Source organism: Pygoscelis adeliae, unplaced genomic scaffold, assembly GCF_000699105.1.
Source record: "Pygoscelis adeliae isolate BGI_AS28 unplaced genomic scaffold, ASM69910v1 Scaffold4, whole genome shotgun sequence".
NCBI lineage: Eukaryota > Metazoa > Chordata > Aves > Sphenisciformes > Spheniscidae > Pygoscelis > Pygoscelis adeliae.
The window spans coordinates 17159712-17178954 of record NW_008824986.1 but is presented as its reverse complement, the minus strand read 5'-3'; the positions used below and the strand labels follow the sequence as shown (position 1 = coordinate 17178954).

General features: G+C 38.5%; 1 protein-coding gene across 1 annotated transcript in view; it reads right to left on the bottom strand.

The window, feature by feature from the left end:
• Positions 1-3471: 3471 nt before the first annotated feature.
• GPAM (glycerol-3-phosphate acyltransferase, mitochondrial) overlaps positions 3472-19243 on the bottom strand; it is a 32992-nt gene continuing 17220 nt past the window's right edge. The window contains 10 exon segments of the mRNA XM_009325953.1: positions 3472-6831; positions 8031-8089; positions 8199-8388; positions 9148-9288; positions 12317-12394; positions 14089-14231; positions 14738-15002; positions 16132-16202; positions 16921-17036; positions 18049-18134. Of these exon segments, the coding sequence (XP_009324228.1) occupies positions 6715-6831; positions 8031-8089; positions 8199-8388; positions 9148-9288; positions 12317-12394; positions 14089-14231; positions 14738-15002; positions 16132-16202; positions 16921-17036; positions 18049-18134 (1266 nt within the window). The 3' untranslated portion in view covers positions 3472-6714.

Genomic DNA, 19243 nt, shown 5'->3' with positions numbered 1-19243 from the left:
GAGCCTGGTTTTATCCCCTTCCCCCTTTGAACCTGGTTTAAAGCCCTCTCGATGAGCCCCACCAATTCATAAGCAATGATCCTTTTCCTCCTGTGAGATAGCTGGACTCCATCTGCCACCAGCAGGCCCGGTGCCGTGTAAACCTCCCCTTGATCAAAAAAGCCAAAATTCCTCTGATGGCACCATCCCCTGAGCCACGTGTTGATCAGGTGTGTTTTCCTGTTCCTTTCAGTATTCTTCCCTGCCACTGTAGGGATTGAGGAAAACACTACCTGCGCTCCCGATCCTTCCACCACTCTCCCCAGTGCCCTGAAGTCCCTTTTGATCACTGCAGGACTTCTCTCCGCCACCTCATCGCTGCCAGCCTGTATAACCAACAGCGGGTAGTAGTCCGAAGGCCGTACCAGATCAGGGAGCTTCCTAGTAATGTCTCTGACCCGGGCCCCAGGGAGGCAGCAGACTTCCCTGTGATGGGTCCGGTCGGCATATTGGGCCCTCTGTTCCCCTCAGAAGGGAATCGCCTATGACAATTACCCTCCTATTTTCTTAGCAGAGGCAGTCATAATGCGTGGGGCTGACTGCCTCACCCTGGGCAACCTCCTGGATGGACCTTCGTCTACATCCTCATTTGCCTGGCCCTCAAGTTCCGGGGCCCCATATCTGTTCTGTAAGGGCAACTGGGAAGGTGAGGGAGGCCGGGCAGGGGTTCGCCTGGCACCCCGAGCAGGGACCTGTTTCCATTCCCCCCTGTCAGCCCACTCAGGCCATCTAATTCAGTGCTTGGGTGTCGGTCTCTTTTCCCAAGTAACTGGAGAAAGGACGAGAGGAAATGGCCTCAAGTTGCACCAGGGGAGGTTTAGATTGGACGTGAGGAAAAATGTCTTTACTGAAAGAGTGGTTAAACATTGGAACAGGCTGCCCAGGGAAATGGTTGAGTCACCATCCCTGGAAGTATTTAAAAGACGTGTAGATGAGGTGCTTAGGGACATGGTTTAGTGGGCATGGTGGTGTTGGGTCGACGGTTGGACTTGATGATCTTAGAGGTCTTTTCCAACCTTAATGATTCCATGATTCTATGATTCTCTATGCTTACAGTAAAAACATTTTACAGTATCTAACCTGATTCTTTTCACTGCAACCGAAGACTAAATTCACCGCTTTCATCCAACCTGGGTACTCCCATAACCAGGGAATAATCCAGATTCATCTCTTCTTCTCCACAAGGGGGAAAATAAAAGCCATATTTTTTTCCCTTCCATCTTGCCCATATCATCCTTCAAATAGAGCTCCTCAAACAGAACATGGTATCCCAGCTGAGACCTTATCAATCTGAATAGACTGGAAAGTTTTGCCCTGTGTTTGTCATTCATGTGCAGGCGTAAGGTTATCTTTGCATGACATCTGCCCTTTTCATAACAGCATGCCACTTTTGACTCATGTTCTGCTTTGTGATTTGCCAGTAAATTGGAGTTTTCTCCAAAGAATTGCTACACAGCAAGTTTATTTCCTCTCCTGTGCCTGTGCATTTAGTTTTTCTTCTCTCAATTGTAATACCTTGAACTTCCCCTGCTGAATTGCGTTCTTCTTTTTGCCTTCAGATGTTTCCAAAAATGTATCATTACCATCGGGATAACGACAACCTCCAGCATACTACCTGGCTTTCCCAGATCTTATCTACAAACGTAAAGAGCAAAAGCTCTCTTCCATTCCCCAGGTCACTAATGAAGATAGTGAATAGACAAGACTCAGAACAGATGCTAGTAGAATCATGTCCACTACTAATAGTAATTCTTCCACTCCATTAATTATTCCATTCTGACTAGGAATTGTGCTTTAAGGAGAGAAAGAAAATCCACTCAGTACCTTTACACATGCAGCCTTCCTCAAACTACCATCACTTGCTGACGAAAATACAAGACAGCATCAGAAGTGACATGTAAATTAGGAGCAAAAGAATAGGCTCAGAGGTGTCACTGAACCCATGCATGGCCTTAGACACATTATCTGATCTCCATGTCTAGGTTTCCTCGTCTGTCAGAGATTGTCGCTCTGTAAAACACTTGCGACCAAGAGATTGCAAATACTATCAGTTTAAGAACCAGTATTATTACTATGCTGAAGAACACCCTTTTTATGCAAATTACTTGTAGCAATTATGCCACGCATCTTTTATTGAAAGTTTGCATTGCATACAGACACATGTATAACTAATAGTTATACAATAATTAATCAAATAGCTTTTGTTTCTGTAACTGTCAATGCTTTATGACAGATGAAATCTAAAAGTCTCTTTGGGGTTTCTTGTCTCTCAGGTCTGAACTCCGGCATAACACGCAGCAATGAACATTTCATACCTGTTTCTTCCCAAAAGCCAGAAAGTTCCTTAATCTAATGACAGCATCAACTATGATACTTTTTGGACAATTACATTAACAGGTGGGCCAACTTACAGAAGAATTAATAAGGACGATACTTCTCACCCAGCAAATGCAAAGTGCAATGAACATCTATAAAAGACTGAAAAGAAAATGTTTCAAGCAGCAATTCAGATCAACGTGGATCTTACCTTGAAAATACAGGGCTGCTGAAAACTTGGTGTACCGTAAGGGAGAACAAAGCAGAGAGCTCAAATCAAGTGATCCTTCTAAATAAGCCTGACAAGCTTTTATTACAAGAAAACTGAATTAAGCAAAAACCAGAGATAAGTGCTTTATCTGACATTTGGGATTTTAAAAGACTGAGAAATAGGAAGACATTTACAGAAAGAATAACATGTAAGGTCATCACCAATAAGAATTGGGTTTTATTCAAGCTATTGACAATAATTGAATTTTAGTTTCCTGCCTCAGCCTAGAGTTGTCAATTAATTGAGCCTTGCTTGCATGTGAACATCGCTAGAGGCCTCTTAATCAGTTGATTACAACTTTTTTTTTTTTTCTGAAGGGTGAAACAGCATCCCTCCTTCTCAATTTAAGTAATGATCATCCATGCAGGTTTTATTATATTAAAACCCCACTCCAATTGATTCGCATTTGCCAGATGCTGTCAGAATTGCTGACAGGTGCTTATTGCACTCCAGGTCAGCTTGAAATCGCCAGGAGAAGGGACAGTCTGCAGCATCAGCACCATCCCAAACTTCTGAATGACCCCCCCTGCCCCGTAAGGCGAGAGGAACTTTAAAAGAGGAAGCCACGTACAAAGGTCTGGCGGAGATGGGGAAACAGAGAAGCAAAATGGCACCTCCGGTTCGCAACAAAACTGGCAGTGACTCAGGAGTCAGGATGTCACCTCAACCTGCTTTTTAAATGGTTCTGCTCCAGTACGTACACTGGTAGAGATACTTCTACAACAGAAGCTTTTCACAGTTTAATTTCAAAAACTACCTGGCACGGGACAAAGTTACTGAATAAATTATCTTAGGTTATTTAAAAAGCAAAACAACAAAAAAAAATCACAAGAAGAGCTTGTTAAATGTCATATTAGCAAACAGTTTAATTTATTAAAATGACTCTAGTACACCTCCGTGCTTCTACAACAGACACGGCATTACATATAACAGGTAAAATGTGGTAACATTCTCAAGGAAGCAGTATCAGGCTCATTAGCACAGAAGACAAGAGCAACAGTATCTTACATCACCTCCCCGCTCAACCTTCTTCTACATGGCGATTCTGATACTTCTCTGTGGAGCAGGCAGTCAGTTGAACGCAAGTGTGTGTACACGCTTCCTAATTAAAGATAGGTGAATAAAGCCCTGTACTGTCAAAGAGAAGGCAGGTATGCCTCCAATGTCAGTGTGAGTAGAAAGTAAATATATTAACAAGTTTATGATCCCTGGGGGCCTGGGTAGCTGTGGCGGCACAGGAAGTGGGATTCTACATTTCCATTACTCTAAAAATGTAAGATCTACAGGATGCATATGGAATGATTAAGATCCTCATACCATGAAAGATCCTGGCCCAAAAAGACTTGCACACCTGAGTAATATACTCGTAAGAATGATGAGACTCGTGCAAGTCTTTGTAAAAGGAGAGTCTTAAAATCCATTTGTGGTAATTCAGGGCCAGTCCTTTCTTCTTTACTGGTTAACTTTACTGAAATTATCTCAATCTGGCATTCTATCAGTAAAGGAAACATGAGAGGTTAATAAAATCAGAAGACACTGAAGGTGTAAATACAGTGCAAAAGTGTTGGTTTTAGTTTTTGACTGTCACAGTCTGATAATTTTATATTCTGTGCTTTATTTTCAGGGAAAAGCATAGTTGTCGTGTGTCATAATATACACGCTTGCATATATATGTATACATACACACTTGCTGCAGAATGCAAAGGCTTCCAATGGCATATGATTCATAGTACTGACTTCTCACATGCAGGGTTTTGTTTTTTTTTCATACAAAACCAAACCCATTTTAGAGGTGCCCCCTCCCTCTGCATACTAAATGTATTCATAAATGTGTATTCACATGCATTATTACCCTACCCGCTCACTGATTTATATTAACCAGATTTTTTTAAATTTGTTTTCTTTTTTTAAAATGTAAGCCATAAGTTATCACAGTTGCAACACCCAGCCAGAACACTCCAGTGACCACAGTACTCCTGGGTTTCACGGTAACTAATACATCAGTTGGCAGAACATTCTTAATAAAATGACTCAAGTTTTGTTTGCTTCATATTGCTTCATTTTTAAAAATCTTTTTGATGTACAATCTTTGCTGTTAGTACACTTCAGATTTACCGAAATGCAGTACACTATGAGAGCTCGTTATTCAGAAGCACCTAGTCTTTTTTTGACATTAAATGGAAGCCATCAGCAACAACCGTTGTATGGAGCATTCATCGGGTTGACGAACAGTGCACATTAGCTAGTATGAGATGAAACTGTTTTCTAAATAGCTAGTAGACTCCACAAAACAAATTACGTGTGATGTAGTCACTATCCTGCTGAGACAGCAGAAGGACATAAGAACGAAAGCGACTCTAGGGTCAGTTTCTATCCGTATTAATGTAGCTTTGGTTCAGAAATTCTTAAAGTGTTGTAGAGCACCTGGTTTAGTGACAAAACACATGCATCTCACAGTGCTAACAGTATAATGCTAATAAACTATAAACCGCAGGTTTCAAATATTAATAGCATTTAATAAAAAAAATTTACAGAAATATTCTCGTTGACAAATGTGCAGTACAAATGCAAGCTCCTTGGCCACAAACTCAAATTGTCTGCATCAGTTTTGTGCTGGCGTAACAGTGCGAGTGCTGGGATTCAAGTACGCTTTTCCATATTTTTGTTAAGCGACAGAGGCTGCATGATGAAGATTGGGGATTTTCTGCTCACAAGGCCAGGACGCGAGAATCAAGCGAAACATTGCAGTAATTGAAATGTTCGATTTCCCTCATACAGAAGGCGATCTAAATGAGGAAAAACACATTTCACAAGCAAACCAGCTTCACATACCACTAAGTTATTGCTTCAGCTGTACTAAAATACAGGACCACAGGTTGCAATCTAATCTCCACTCACATGAAGAGAAGATGAAATCTACAGTGCAAGTCCTCCATGCAAAAGGATCAAATCGCAAGACCAGAGTCCTGTTTCATAGGACAGAATTTATTCATCAGTTTTGTCTGTGAATTATTTTTTTTTGTAAGTCTGTTAGACCAGAATCAAAAGTACATTGTTTATGATATTTCTGTGTTTCTAGAGGTTACTATTTCACGCCAATTTTGATCTGCTCAGCAACAGAATACAATATGAACACTCATTTCCAAAGAATTGCAAAAGTTATTGCTGAAATTTTTAGGGCCAAAATTAAAAATTATTTCACCAAATCAAGTCTTTACTCCACTTTAAAAAGAAAAATCTGACATCCTATTAATTAAAAAAAAAACTTGATAGCTTTTTTCAATTAAATAATAATCTAAGATTTTACAAGATATTCACATTCAGGCAACTGTCTCCTGACTTTCATCTGGCTGAATGACAGATGCCATAATAAAAACAAGAACGCTACTCTCACATTCTTCCCGACAGCAGTGATTAGTGCAATTTACCACTGCACTACACAGCTGTAATAGTGCAAGGTGTGCCTGCTAACAATGTTTCTCACAATCATCTGCTACATGATCATTATTCTCAGATGCCTGTAACTGTTATTCTCATTAGAATTTTGGCATTTATGTTAACATTTATTAAAAACTATGGCTTTATCCATGAAATATATATCCTGCCTAAGCAAAATTTTTAAACCATTTATTGAAAACAATAAAACTGAACTGGAATGAAAGTTACTTGTTTATGCCATAAGCTGTGTTGCCACTAAACTCAAGATCTCAGGGTTAGCTACAGATCACAAATACGCGTATTTGTGCATCTGTTACAGTCTTTGAAAGTATATTTAAAACATAACACTGATAAAACTTCACTCTTCGTTTTAAATCTAATTCTAATCATTTATCTTATTTTTTGCAACATGTTTAATTACTTGTATCCAAAGTGTCATCTGAGTATCGCTGTATTACAACAGGATTGGGACTGTAAGAAACCCATAAATGTATACGTAAGAAGGCACTTGTCTTCCAGTAGTTCAAGTCAGAGAAGGCCTTACTCAGACAGTGGCACCTTACACTCTGAAAGATTAGCAAATGTCCCCAGGCTTTGACACAGTCTCAAAACCTGTCTTCACGTCCCTGGACAAAGGTGCTATATGTGGTCTATAATACCATGAAGCTCATGATGAATTCCAGTAGTTTTTGCCTGTTGCGCTGAGGTAGGAACGTAGTGCTTAGTTCCAAAATGGTGTCTCTTCTTTGTTTCGTCTGATTGAAAACCTAAAGCACAGCATGAATATATGTAAGTATCACCACGTTCAAAGAATCACCTTTCTTTTGTGATTACGTGTTTATGGTCTATACTAAATTTGCCCTCGTTTACAAGACTTCCCCCCCCCCCCCCCCCGCCTCTTTCTTGAGGGCTTAGATGGCGATGCCTTTTCATTAGAATTCACTCAGTGATGAAGACCTTCAGGTGGTATGGAAGAAGAGAAACTGAGAAATAAGCACGGTGTATGATAAACAGCCAGCTCCTAACAGCGAGGGATAAAACACGCACTCAAAAGGCATCTGAACTGAAAGTGTAAGCACTTTGAAAACAAGAATTCAGATGTTATGCTCTGAATAGATCCTCAGCAGATGCTATCTAGTTCCACTTTTCCAACAGCAGAAAAAGACTAGAATTAAATGATGGATTTGATATGTGCTTTCTTCACAGCTCTTACAGTCTACAGGAAGGTACCTTTACTATAGGCTAACTAGTGTTAGATTATTTAATGCAGCAGAATTCAAGGACAAAGACTTCAAAACCCTTATCTAGCAATACTCTGCCTAAATGCTGATGCTTTCAAAATTATAATGCTAAATCCCATCTGGCATTCAGGAAGCCATATCATTCTGATGAAAGAAACTCTTCATTTGCAAAATCTAGATAGGTGATTTGAAATTCGAAATGATAGTGGTAAAGTGCAAAACTGATCTGTTATTTTAAAGAAGATTCATATCCTCATGGTGGACACTGGAGGTCTAAGGATTGTTCTGCTGGAGCATCAATCACTGCTAAGCCAAAATTCAGTAACTAATACTTTTTGAAGATTTAAGTAGTCCTTCAAACTTAGATTTAGCTGACACTAAGCACAGACCATGCTCTCAGCCTTCCGACATTGTCACTGCTGTCCAATAAGGCCATGGAGTAGAGCAGAGAAACTTCATTTGCTGTGAACAAAAATGCCTAGTCACCTAGCCCTCATCTAGAGAGGTTTTCTCAGGGGCAAGAAGTGCCCTGTTCTGCAATGTGTGCTCTTCTCCTACAGCCCTGAGCTTTAAGGAAAGCAAAATGCTCAAAACCCACAATACACTTACAGAGATACATTCACATATTTTAAACTAACACTGAACAGGTTCCATGAATTGTCAAAATTGAGCTCATTATTAAAATGAAACTTAACAGTCTCCAAATTTGATCACCGAACACTTACCCCAATTTCCTTAAAGACTTTCACTGCATTTTTCACGTGACTGTAGGTAGCACTCTCAGCTGCAAGAAAGAAAACCCAGCAATAAACAAATTGCAATTGAATTTGGGCTACCTTGTGCTAGGAGGAACAGAATGAATCAAATCCAGTTCCAAAACCAGTTTAACATACCATATACAGCAACATTCTTCTCCGTCCTGTTTATTAAGTGCCTGTGTAACTTTTGAAGGTATTCAGATTCTGAAACAGGACCACTAAAATTGTGCACGAAGATAACAGCAGAGCTGTATGCCTCCAGTAAAGGTCCCAACAACCTCTGCAGGAAAGTGATGTACTGCTGGTGCTCTTGAGACTGGCTCACCTAAGGAAGGGCAACAAGAGCTTAAGTGACAGAGACCAGCGGAAACAAGAAATGACCTGCAACACAGTACACACCAAAACGGCAGCCCAAATAATTCTTAGTACAAAAGAGTATGGGGGCACAACACAGCACATTATGAAAGCATAGCAAAAAAGCAGTTTACCACGAGGGACAAAATAGGCGCAGCACATCACAGATCAATGCTACTTTTTTCTCCTCCAGGATACTAATAACTATTTTCCTAAGACAGAATTAAAGACATTATACTGTTCTGCAGCCAACAGAAGTGTTGCCATACATTTACAGAGATGGATGTAAGTTTCCAATGTTAACAAGATATCCTAAAGAGTGGTTGTGTCAGCTCTGTGAGAAAACTGGTAGTATGTCTAAAATCAACACGATCAATCTACGAAGTTAAATTTAGGCTAAAAATAAATACCAGCACGATGTGCCACTTTTAGAGTGCGTGCTGTCAGTAAAGAATAAAACATTTAGACGCTAAGATACTTGAGCCTTTACCAGTTTTCATGACACTAACCATTGCCCTTCTACCTCCCTATAAGATTATTTGGATGTTTCTTCAGCTGTTTTCCCCATGAAAAGGAGAGAAAGGTGTTTTACTGACTGTAGCAAAATACGACAGACTAATACTGTGAATCAGAAAAAAAAAAAAAAAATTCATTACCCCTCCTGAACTAGTGAAGTAGTTTGTATCCCTTTCAACAGGCTTCAATGTTATTAGCCTTAGGACAATATTACCTTCAGGTAGCAATCTCTCTGCTCTTCTCCAAAATCACTGTCTTCATCTTCCTCGTCACTTCTCCAAGATAATGGCTCAGGGAGTTTTTTGTCCCACTGCTGCTCTGTAAGACTGGGGCTAACATCCTCCTGATCATCCTGCTTAAATTTGAAAGACAAGGTGGTAAATAGGTAAAAAACCCAAATCCAGGCAAACAATAGATTTATTTTATAATCTCATCTGACTTAATCAGTCTGATATTTAATGAAAGCAGGTGAGACCCAATTATAGACAGGGTTGAGATAAGCAGAGAGAAGAGACATTTGGTGAAAAAGACTGTTTTTCTTTAGTTTACCTGTAACATAAAAGTGAAAATCTTTACAAGTGTTGCTCAATCTTCCTACCAGAGGCCATGCAGTGGCAGTTGCCAAGAGAGTGTTTTCAGTTGTGTTAGGATAAAAAGTTGAGATGCTATCTGGATGTGGATCTTGCTAACCTCCGTACTACTGTTCCCTTAAAGACAGAGTAGTAAACTCTGTGTTATTATATTACAATAGCTAAAATCTCAATTAATGCAGAATGCCACAAGTTGCTATTTGGAAGTGGTAACTTGCTGCTTCTAATGATGCTGTTCTTGTATTTGTCCCCACGTGAGATATCAGTTGGAATAGAATGAGCCAGTTTTAATCACAAAGGCCCCAAATTATTTAAACCTTGATTACGTTGAGACATTAAGACCCCTCCACCTGTTGCATCACAGCAATTCCCTTCTGATAATCACCCTGCCAAGCACCATCCAAGTTTAGCCTACAAATGCCCCACAGTATTCCACCCTCGGAGCAAGACATGGATTTACACTTATTAACAGGTAGTGTCTTAGGTAAGTATATGTTTCTTCATGCTTTTGAGATGAGTGCGTGTCAGCAAGAATACCATTGGTGGAATTTCTTAACTTGAATGTTGTGAGGGAAAAAGAGTTTGTTGTTTCCTTTTCATCTATTTAGTAAAACCATCTATTTTAGTAAAACCATTAATTAGGAAAGTGCTTTGTAAAGTTGTAAAGTACAAATTGTAAAGTTCCTTTGCAAGGGCATAGTGAGGTAATCTGCCAGAGAACAATAAGCACAAGTGGCAAATATATACATACTAGATGTACTTGAATAGTGATTTCGTTCTGTTGTGCAATAACGCAAGTATGTCAGAAGTTCAGGTGTACAGTAACTAAGGTGCAACAGAAATATTCCACCTGACTGATCAATGTCTGATGCAACATTCAATTTCAACAATGCGTCTTCAGAAATGAGTTTTAGAGATAGTAAACACACACTCGAAAGAATAAGGGAAGCTTTAGTGTCAATCATTCGCCATTATTTGTTTTGGTCAAAGTAGTAGAACAGAAAGATTTTTCAAAGGTCACCAGTGCTAAGTCACTGAGGAAAGACCCCCATACAGTTATTCCATTTAGAAATGAGAATCAGGCAAGATTAAAACCAAATGCATACAGACACCTCGTAGATGTGATTACTGTCGTAATATTCATGACAAAGAAAAAGGCCTCTGCAGCAAATGAAGAATGACATCCTTCCAATCTTAGACTCCGATCAAATGTTTTATTTTGAATGAAGCAAAGGCCACAAAATAAGTTTAAAAAAATACCAGAGAGATCACTGTCTGTTAGGAATATTTCTTAGTTTTTGAAGTAGACACTAGAATAACAGGAAAAGAATTTTTAAAAACGCATGGCTCAATCAAGCTCAAGTTAATGGGAAGTTTATCAATGTGTTAATGTCAGCAGTAAACTGAAATAATTAGAAGGGGCAGAAGGTAGCTACCTCTCAGAGAAGAGGTTGTAAAAACCCCACAAACGTTTCCAACCTGTCCGAAGTCATGAAACAACCGTTGCTTATTGTGTTTGCACTCATTATGCAAATTCTTAATATTTCAAAAGAGGTAAGCAGGTACAGAGGTTTTCTAAGTTTAAAGAAATTTACTGATGGAATATATCTCCTTTTTAAGCATCCAAATGTTGCACTGGTGGTGTATATCAGACAACACAGACAAATATTTATATACTGCCTAATAGCTATCTTTATCCTAGCTATAAACAGCAAAGTACCAGACTTCGCAACCGAAACTTACAGAAGAACCCTCAAGACAGGTTTCATGCTTGAGTAGACAGAGGTGCATATCTGCTGCTGTCCACATCTATTTTCCTCATCTGTCCTCAGGCATGGAACATGCAGGTTTCTTCCTAATCCTCTGACTAGCATTCATTTTTGGATTTATCTAATAATGATTACAATCTAATGCATGACAACATGTCAGTACTTCAGATAAAAAGCAAGCAGTAGTAACTCCAAAGGAGGAGAATGTTTAATATCCAGGTATATCAAGTAAATAGTACCTGTAGTTACATATGTTAAAAATGGAAGCATGTATCAAAAGGTATGCAGCAAGATTAGAGTGAAGCAGTGGCCATTAACAAATACACCAGAAGCAGCTCTAGCCTCCTTTGAAACCAGAGAGCTGCAAGAAGAAAGCAGCCAAATACGTAACTCTTTTCCATGTGCTCTTCAAATTTTGTTGCTTCCTCCTGGGCACCAAGGTTTGTTTGCTGTGCACAAAAAAAGTATGGGAAGCAAAGGTATGCTGAGTCAGCTGCCCCCTGGTCCCCAGGTTTTCTTTACACTGTGTGCCTCTGGCAGATCGCATCACACAGCGACTCCAGTACATCCCTGAAACTGCAAACAGTGCTAGCAGAGGAGGTTTACAATAATTTTGAGATCGAAGCAAAGGAATCAAAGAATGACAAAAGATCCGGACTACCGACTCCTGTAGAGTAGAAAGTAAACATCCATGTAGCTATGCTACAATTTGAAAGGGCTCCAATAATAAAATAAGAGCCCATTTTACAAGGCAGTATAAAATATGTGTCTTCCTTAGTAGGTTTAATGGTACAACAAAGTTACACACAGAGTCATTCATAGCATCACAGGATGACGATACCCAAATGTCTGATGCTCATAAATGTAAGAACGAAGTAGTACCAGCCCTGGACTTGTTGAGTTGTTACAAGCTTTCAGTAACAGCGTATATTTAGAACAAGACTCACAACTAAGAAGCACAAGCTACCTATGGCTGAAGTCAAGTACAAGAAACAAAGCTCATTTAGTATCTCTATCACCTTACCTCGGCCACCAGAAGAATACCGTATTGTATCAGCCTTTCCACAGATTCATGGCAAACTTGATATATCACCTGGCAAGGCTGCACAACAAAAGAAATGCACTGAAAAAATCACATCCATTATACCCATTATAGCAACACCAGTTCCTTGTGCATTATGAACGTTTTAGATACAGCAGTATTATTCCTTTTAAGCAAGTTATTAAACTTTTACCAGCATAATCCCAATGCACCACTCTCATGTTTATCCTGGGAGACACTGAAAAAATTACAGTGAAATAGGATATTTAAAATTTGTCCAAGTTTTTTGGAAGAAATGCATTACTACACTGGTAGAAAACCACATTAAATATTCTCCCCTTTTAATCACCTCTAACCAAATTTTAGTTTATTAACAATTCTGGAATAAAATCATCATAAAACCAAAATCATTGAGACTCCTATCAGTGATTTATTTGGAATTTAAAGGAAAATACACTTTTAAGAAATTCCCTTATGTGTTTTGAAACCGAATAAAAAACCAACCTATTTTACATTGTTCATAATCACGTAGGAAATATTTTCTAAGTTTAAAAAAAAAACCAAACCCAACAATTATTAACTCTGAAAGCAGAAGGATAATATTACTAAAGAACCCCACCATCTGCGCTGCATTACTGCCAGGAAATATTTTCTAAGTTTAAAAAAAAAACCCAACAATTATTAACTCTGAAAGCAGAAGGATAATATTACTAAAGAACCCCACCATCTGTGCTGCATTACTGCCCAGACAAAAATACTAAATTTGACTTATGCTTCATTTAAAAAGGCACAAGACAGAAATATGTGTGCGAATTTAAGAACTGAAGAATCTCTAGAATTCTAAGTAACTTCTATACGTAAGACAAAAAATAGCACTTAAAATTGCAAGCATACAGAGTGTAAGTATACAGTGTCTGAAAACTGAGATAACATCAGCTCTCTTCAGTGTTTTGTAACAAAACAAAAAACAAGTCAGGCCATGTTTAAAATTGCCACTAGGTGTGGCACACTGTGACTATTGCACTCCTATGCAAATTAAGAATATCTTTAGAATCTGGAGCCTTAGTTCCCAGCGTAATTTCAATCATCTATGCAAACTCATATAAGTTGGGTACTCTCAAAGACTTGTATTTGTTTAAGTAAAAAAATATTTAAATAGTTTGGGCAGAATGCAGATATAGTTGTGACGATCTAACAACATAAGAGACACAAAATCTGGTAGAAGGCATTAAGAAGCCCAACATCAAGTTGTGGGAAGCTGGCAGAGATAGAGCGAGCAGCTTTTCTTTCTCAGGAAAGTCCTAAAGCCAGCACATCAGAAACGCTGCAGGCTCACCCCAGCATCACCCACTTGGCACTTGCACGAGCAGCAGGTGTGCACTTAGTATGTATCCTCTAAACTGGATTGACCGATTTTGTCACACTTTGCCAAGGAAACAAGGTAGTGACAGGAATGTGGCAAATTAATTCACATGTTATCTTGGGCCAAACATCTTTTGGATGAACTGTTCTGATGGAACTACATTCATTCAAATGTTCAGACATTTCCTTGAAGCAAAAGGGAACAACACTGTCTTCCTTTTTCAAACAATGTTCAACCTCTTCGTACCCACACTCATTTGACTGTACTCGCAATGAACATATCAGAACTGTGACACTTGAAGAAAGCATAAATTCTCTCTAAGGTAACAAAGGCAGTTACAAGCAGGAAAAAAAAATTGACGTGTGGACAATTAATGCAACTACGTACTTACCAAAGATACAGTAAATTCATTAGAAAGCAAGTAACACAAGCTGGCAGCTTTTCGGACCAGGTGTTCTTGACTAATCAAACTGGGAGAAGCACCATTGGTACCATTTCTGTACCTCCTACTCTGAACCGCATGAAGACTGCAGGCTAGAGCAGAAACAAACATAAACAAAGTTTATTTTTCCAAAGAGCTTTATAGCAAAGGAAACATAAAACTTTTGCTTTGTCTATTTCTAGGCCTAAAAGCAAATATTACACATGCAATTGAAGAATAAAGACAGAATTCACCAGTATTCCATTTGTGTCCAATTAATGTCTGATTGAAACAAAATCTCATGAAAACATTAGTGACCAAAGCACAAGTTTTGCCTTGTTGGCTCAGAACTCTGGTAGGGCCTTACCTAAGGCAGTGACCAATACATGAATACTTCCAAGACAGATAAAGGACGATGAGAAAAATGAGTGAAACATTCTACACACCAAAACCAAGTTTACTTTAAAATTGTTTTTGTTAGAGTAAACATGGGCTGAAGCAGGGAGGGAAGAAATATATGTAAGTAAATTACATGAAAAATGGGGGGTGGGGGAGGTTATTGCAGGTACTTTGACTTCATGGGTCACAAGAAAGTCTTTCCTTGGTAAACCCCACATACCAATAATGGCCTCTCTAATAAATACATGAAGTACTCCATTGCTGTAGAAGTTGAGTTCAAAGACAGCAGGTATCGTTGTGCTGGGAGTGATGAAGAACTCATTGTTTCGGCTAGTGTTTGTGATATTTACACAGTTCCCCAACAAGTGGATGGCATGCATGACAACATCATCTGAGTTCCCTGAAAATCCCAAGTCAAAGTCACGGGCTAAGACCTCCTCCTTCATGGAAAAGAAGTCTTCCACCAGCCTAGAAAGATCAGTTCCCTAGAAATAAAATCAAAATCACAAAGTGAAACAATTTTTTTTACACAGGAGTTTATCTGTAAACCACATAACCGTGTATATAGCAAACACATAAACAAGCCATTAATTTTCAAAAATCCAAAGCACAACAGTAGTATTAGAAAACCTTGTTTTCACAGAGATATTGCTAAAATAGTCCACAGGTTTTTTAATTCTATGCAATTATATTTTAAAGCCATGCAGCTATTTGAGAATCCAAGTTTTTTGTTTGCTTCTTGGTTTATTTCACAACCTGCAGAGACCTGAGTTGTTCTTTAGGAACATGTTAGAGATATTGTATTTCCATTACCTATGCTATAAAACGAATTATCAATTATCTGGGAATACTATAATTAGCAGAACTTCTCTTCAATTGTTTGGGGACATGAGGAAAAGCTCTTCCTCAAGCACTTCCTTTCCTTGTTTTTTGTCAAGATGGCTTCAGATCACATTGTAAAATGCTTCTTTGATTCCCATTATTCCAGGAAATTGGAAAGACTGGACTGACAGGAATAGTGATACTGTTCTTGACTAGAAAGATTACGTATCTCACCAATATTTTTCAATTTGTTCTCGGTTTACGTGCAATAAAAGTTTCAGATTAGAGGCAGAAGGAATTTCAGAAAAAATGCTAAACACACTTGTAGGAGAAAAAGAATTTCTTCCATGCCCCATGCACAAGACTTCAGTTAAACATTAGTATCATTTTGCCATCGTGGTATAATAATCTAGTACTAAGGAACAGCAAAACTCATTTGAAAATGAACAGAAGAGTTGCTAGCATATTCAATAGTGAATGTGTTTAAGATCTATAAAACGATCTTAATACAATGAACCAAAACAATGTATTCTTTTAAAAAAGCGTAACTACATTTTGAATTACAAAAATCTATTTCCACATAAGTATTTATTATCATTCCATCAATAATGGCTTATCTTCAAGCATCCACTACTAACTAGAATATTAGCACTCAGACTACCTGAAATCCACTTTAATTTAAATGCATCTTTCTTCTTTTATTAGTATCATACAACAGTAAAATGCATACTATTTTTTCAATTAACAAGGCCAAAGTAATGTTTGGCAATTTAAGCAGCATGGAAGCCTTACCTGCCTGTGTCTGTACAGCAGCAAACAGGCAACAATGTGGGTAGACATCACAGCACAGGACTTGTTAGCAGCTAGATGTAAACAAGATAAACTCGTTAAGCACCTGAGAAGTTCAGAACATCATTACAAGTGAAAGAGTACCCATTAAAAAAAAAGTGATACTGGCACAGAACCTTCTGCATGAAATACAAAATGTATTATGGTCTATACAGTAACAATATTAAAGTAATCAAATTAAAGTAACTTGAACTAAGAAGGCTGAGTAAAGCTTAAATGTCTACGAAGCTAAGTACCGTTTTGTATGCGTCTCATACCACAAATCACAGATCTACTGACTGAAGCATACACCACATAACCTATAAAACCTGGCGACACCAGTCCATGCAGCTAGATGAGTTCACATGAGTACTATTTTAAATAATGCCATTAAGACACTGCAATAAGTTCTTACACGAAGTGGTAAGAAATCAGTGTATCAATATGACAATCAAACACTTCAGAGTACAGCAAGTTCAGTATAGTAGTCCAAGGAATACAAAAGTTACCAAAACAAACAGAATAAAAAGCTTGTACTTAATCAGAAAGAGAGTTTATTAAACTTTGAAGAGGAGGGAGGGAGGGAGGAAGGGAGGCAGGCAAAGGGTGGAGAATTGTCAAGAGAGCATATGAAGTCATGAAATGATCACCTGAATGGAGGGAATTGGGAAGTATGACATTACCAAACAGCAAGTTAGTTCATGCAATCAGCAAAACAAAACAGGTAGCTGATAGTGATACTGTAACACTTACTGAACAAAATATGCTCAGCCAAGTTGGATATCAGTTCTCTTCTGAAGGGTTCACTGGTGACATCCCTGGAGTTGGGCAGCGAGGCCTCTGTACCTTCATCTACAGTATCATTAGGTCTGAATACAGAATAAAAATTCACGTTATGACATTTAGATTCTCATCAAAATGTAAAATAACCTAGACTGAGTTGGTCTGGTTTTTTTTTTATATATACACTAAGTGAACCACAGCGCAAAAAAACACTACGCAGTCTGGTAAGGGCACAAAAATGTTACGTGTGACAAGCGCCACAAAAATTTTAATATCTACTAACTTTTCCAGATTATTTCTTCACACTAAACAACAATTCAAGATAAGACTACCAAAAGAAAAATTGCAATAGAGAACATTTACCTTGTCCTATGGCTATTCCTGATTTTGCCATTACATCATTTGCATCCCACAGCTCTTTTCCCTTCAGTGAATATGGACAACAGTAGCTTAAGCAAATCTGCCCAAAAAGCATTTTCCAGCCCAGCCTCTCTAAAAACTAGAAATGGTCTTTTGTATGGACCTACAACTTTCTAAAGACAAATGACTGACTTTGTCTCTACTAGGACCACACAGGTTTGTACAAGTCAAGCTAAGACTTCAACTAAAATGTATGTATGTGTAACAAACGCAGATCTAGCCCTTGAGCATAGTTTTGCATTTCTGAGTGACAGTCGTCACCTTGAGCGAAGGGTACTCACTCACAAGTCGTATTTGCTTTGGAATTATACCAAAACCCACCCGAAATGTTTGTGAGGTTTAAAAATGAATCCTTCATTTTTCATTAAGTGTGGGGTTTTTTTCCCTAAGTTATTCCATGAAATTTAAAATTAAACCAACAGAGGTCACTAAAATTAAAAAAAGGAAAAAAAAAAAGCCTCCTCAAGCTTATTTAAACAGAGCTCCCCAGAAAGAATGCAACTCATAATAAATTGCACAGTTACAATTGTGTAAGTTTTCAGTTTTTCCATAGACAACTAGATTACCCTTGAGGAGTTCAAGCACTGCTTGGAATGTAATGCAGAACACTAAAAAGACAAACAAACAAAAAACCCCCAACCTGTTCTCCCTCTCCCGAACACCCAAAAAAATCTCTACCTTGATGGAAGTATAGCTGGTAACAAAGCTTGTTCCAAAGAAAGAGGAGCAGGCACAGGTTTTTGGCTTTGGCTGTTTACATATTCCTGTTAAGAGAAGATTTGTTCTTTTTTGTACTTTTTCCACCTTATTCTTGTATTCAGCTGATAATATTATTATATGAAAAAGGCAATTACTCAAAAATGCAACTGTGATTAAAAATAGCTCACACTAAAAGAGCAGTAATAAGGTCACAGAAATTGAAAGTTTGCAACATTTTATTCACTTTTGATTTTATTTTATGAAAAGGCAAACTTTCCACAGTAAGGAATCCATACTTCGTAAAAAACACTGCAACAAAACAAATACACAACCCTTGTCAGCACCTTGCTGGGAACAACTCCTTTGAGACTAGCTTCTCCATGATTAAATTAACGAGAACTGCCTTCATTAACATGAATGAGAGCAAAGTCTAACACCTTTCAGAACCAACACGGAAGCTGTAATTATTGCTTGCTGCTGCTTTCCTCAAACGCCAGACTAGGGAACTTCTCCATAGGTAAACACCGGTGTAGAAACTCCAGTTGCAAGACTGCCTCAGTGCCACAAACTAAAGCACCCAGGAAGCAGGCAGGGTACTGCATGCTTGGAATTCTTGAATCCCAAATTTCTCAAAAGCCAGACACCTCTCCTTACAGGATAGCATTTACATTACTCTGTTTTCAGGACACTGTGTTCTTTCAGTTTCTATAAAGACTGATGTGGGAAACTAAAGAGCCACTTAACCTGCTGGTCAGGAAAACAGTTCCCTCCCAGGAAAGCTGCTTAAGACTTTCACAGCCAGCTCACTCTCTTCTGCTTCTAAGCCTGTGCTCACAGAACTGCAGATGCCCAAAATTAACCCCCAAAGCCCCTCTCCTTTAGAAAAACCTATGGTGACATAACTACATCAATTTAAAAATAGTTACACTTCTGCAAATCTTGGTTAAGGCATACTTAAACAATTGACATAATTTATTACCTTTCTGGAGTACAAAAATGAATACAAATACATACATACAAATGAGACCTGACAGAGGTTGCTAGGAAGGCACAGAGTAATCAGGATTTCACTAGATTGAGGGTAGATAACCTTCTTTTCCTTATACTGATCCAAGAACAATTGTTGACTCCCTACCAAGAATAGCCTGGAAGTGACCCAAGCCTTCTTCTTTGG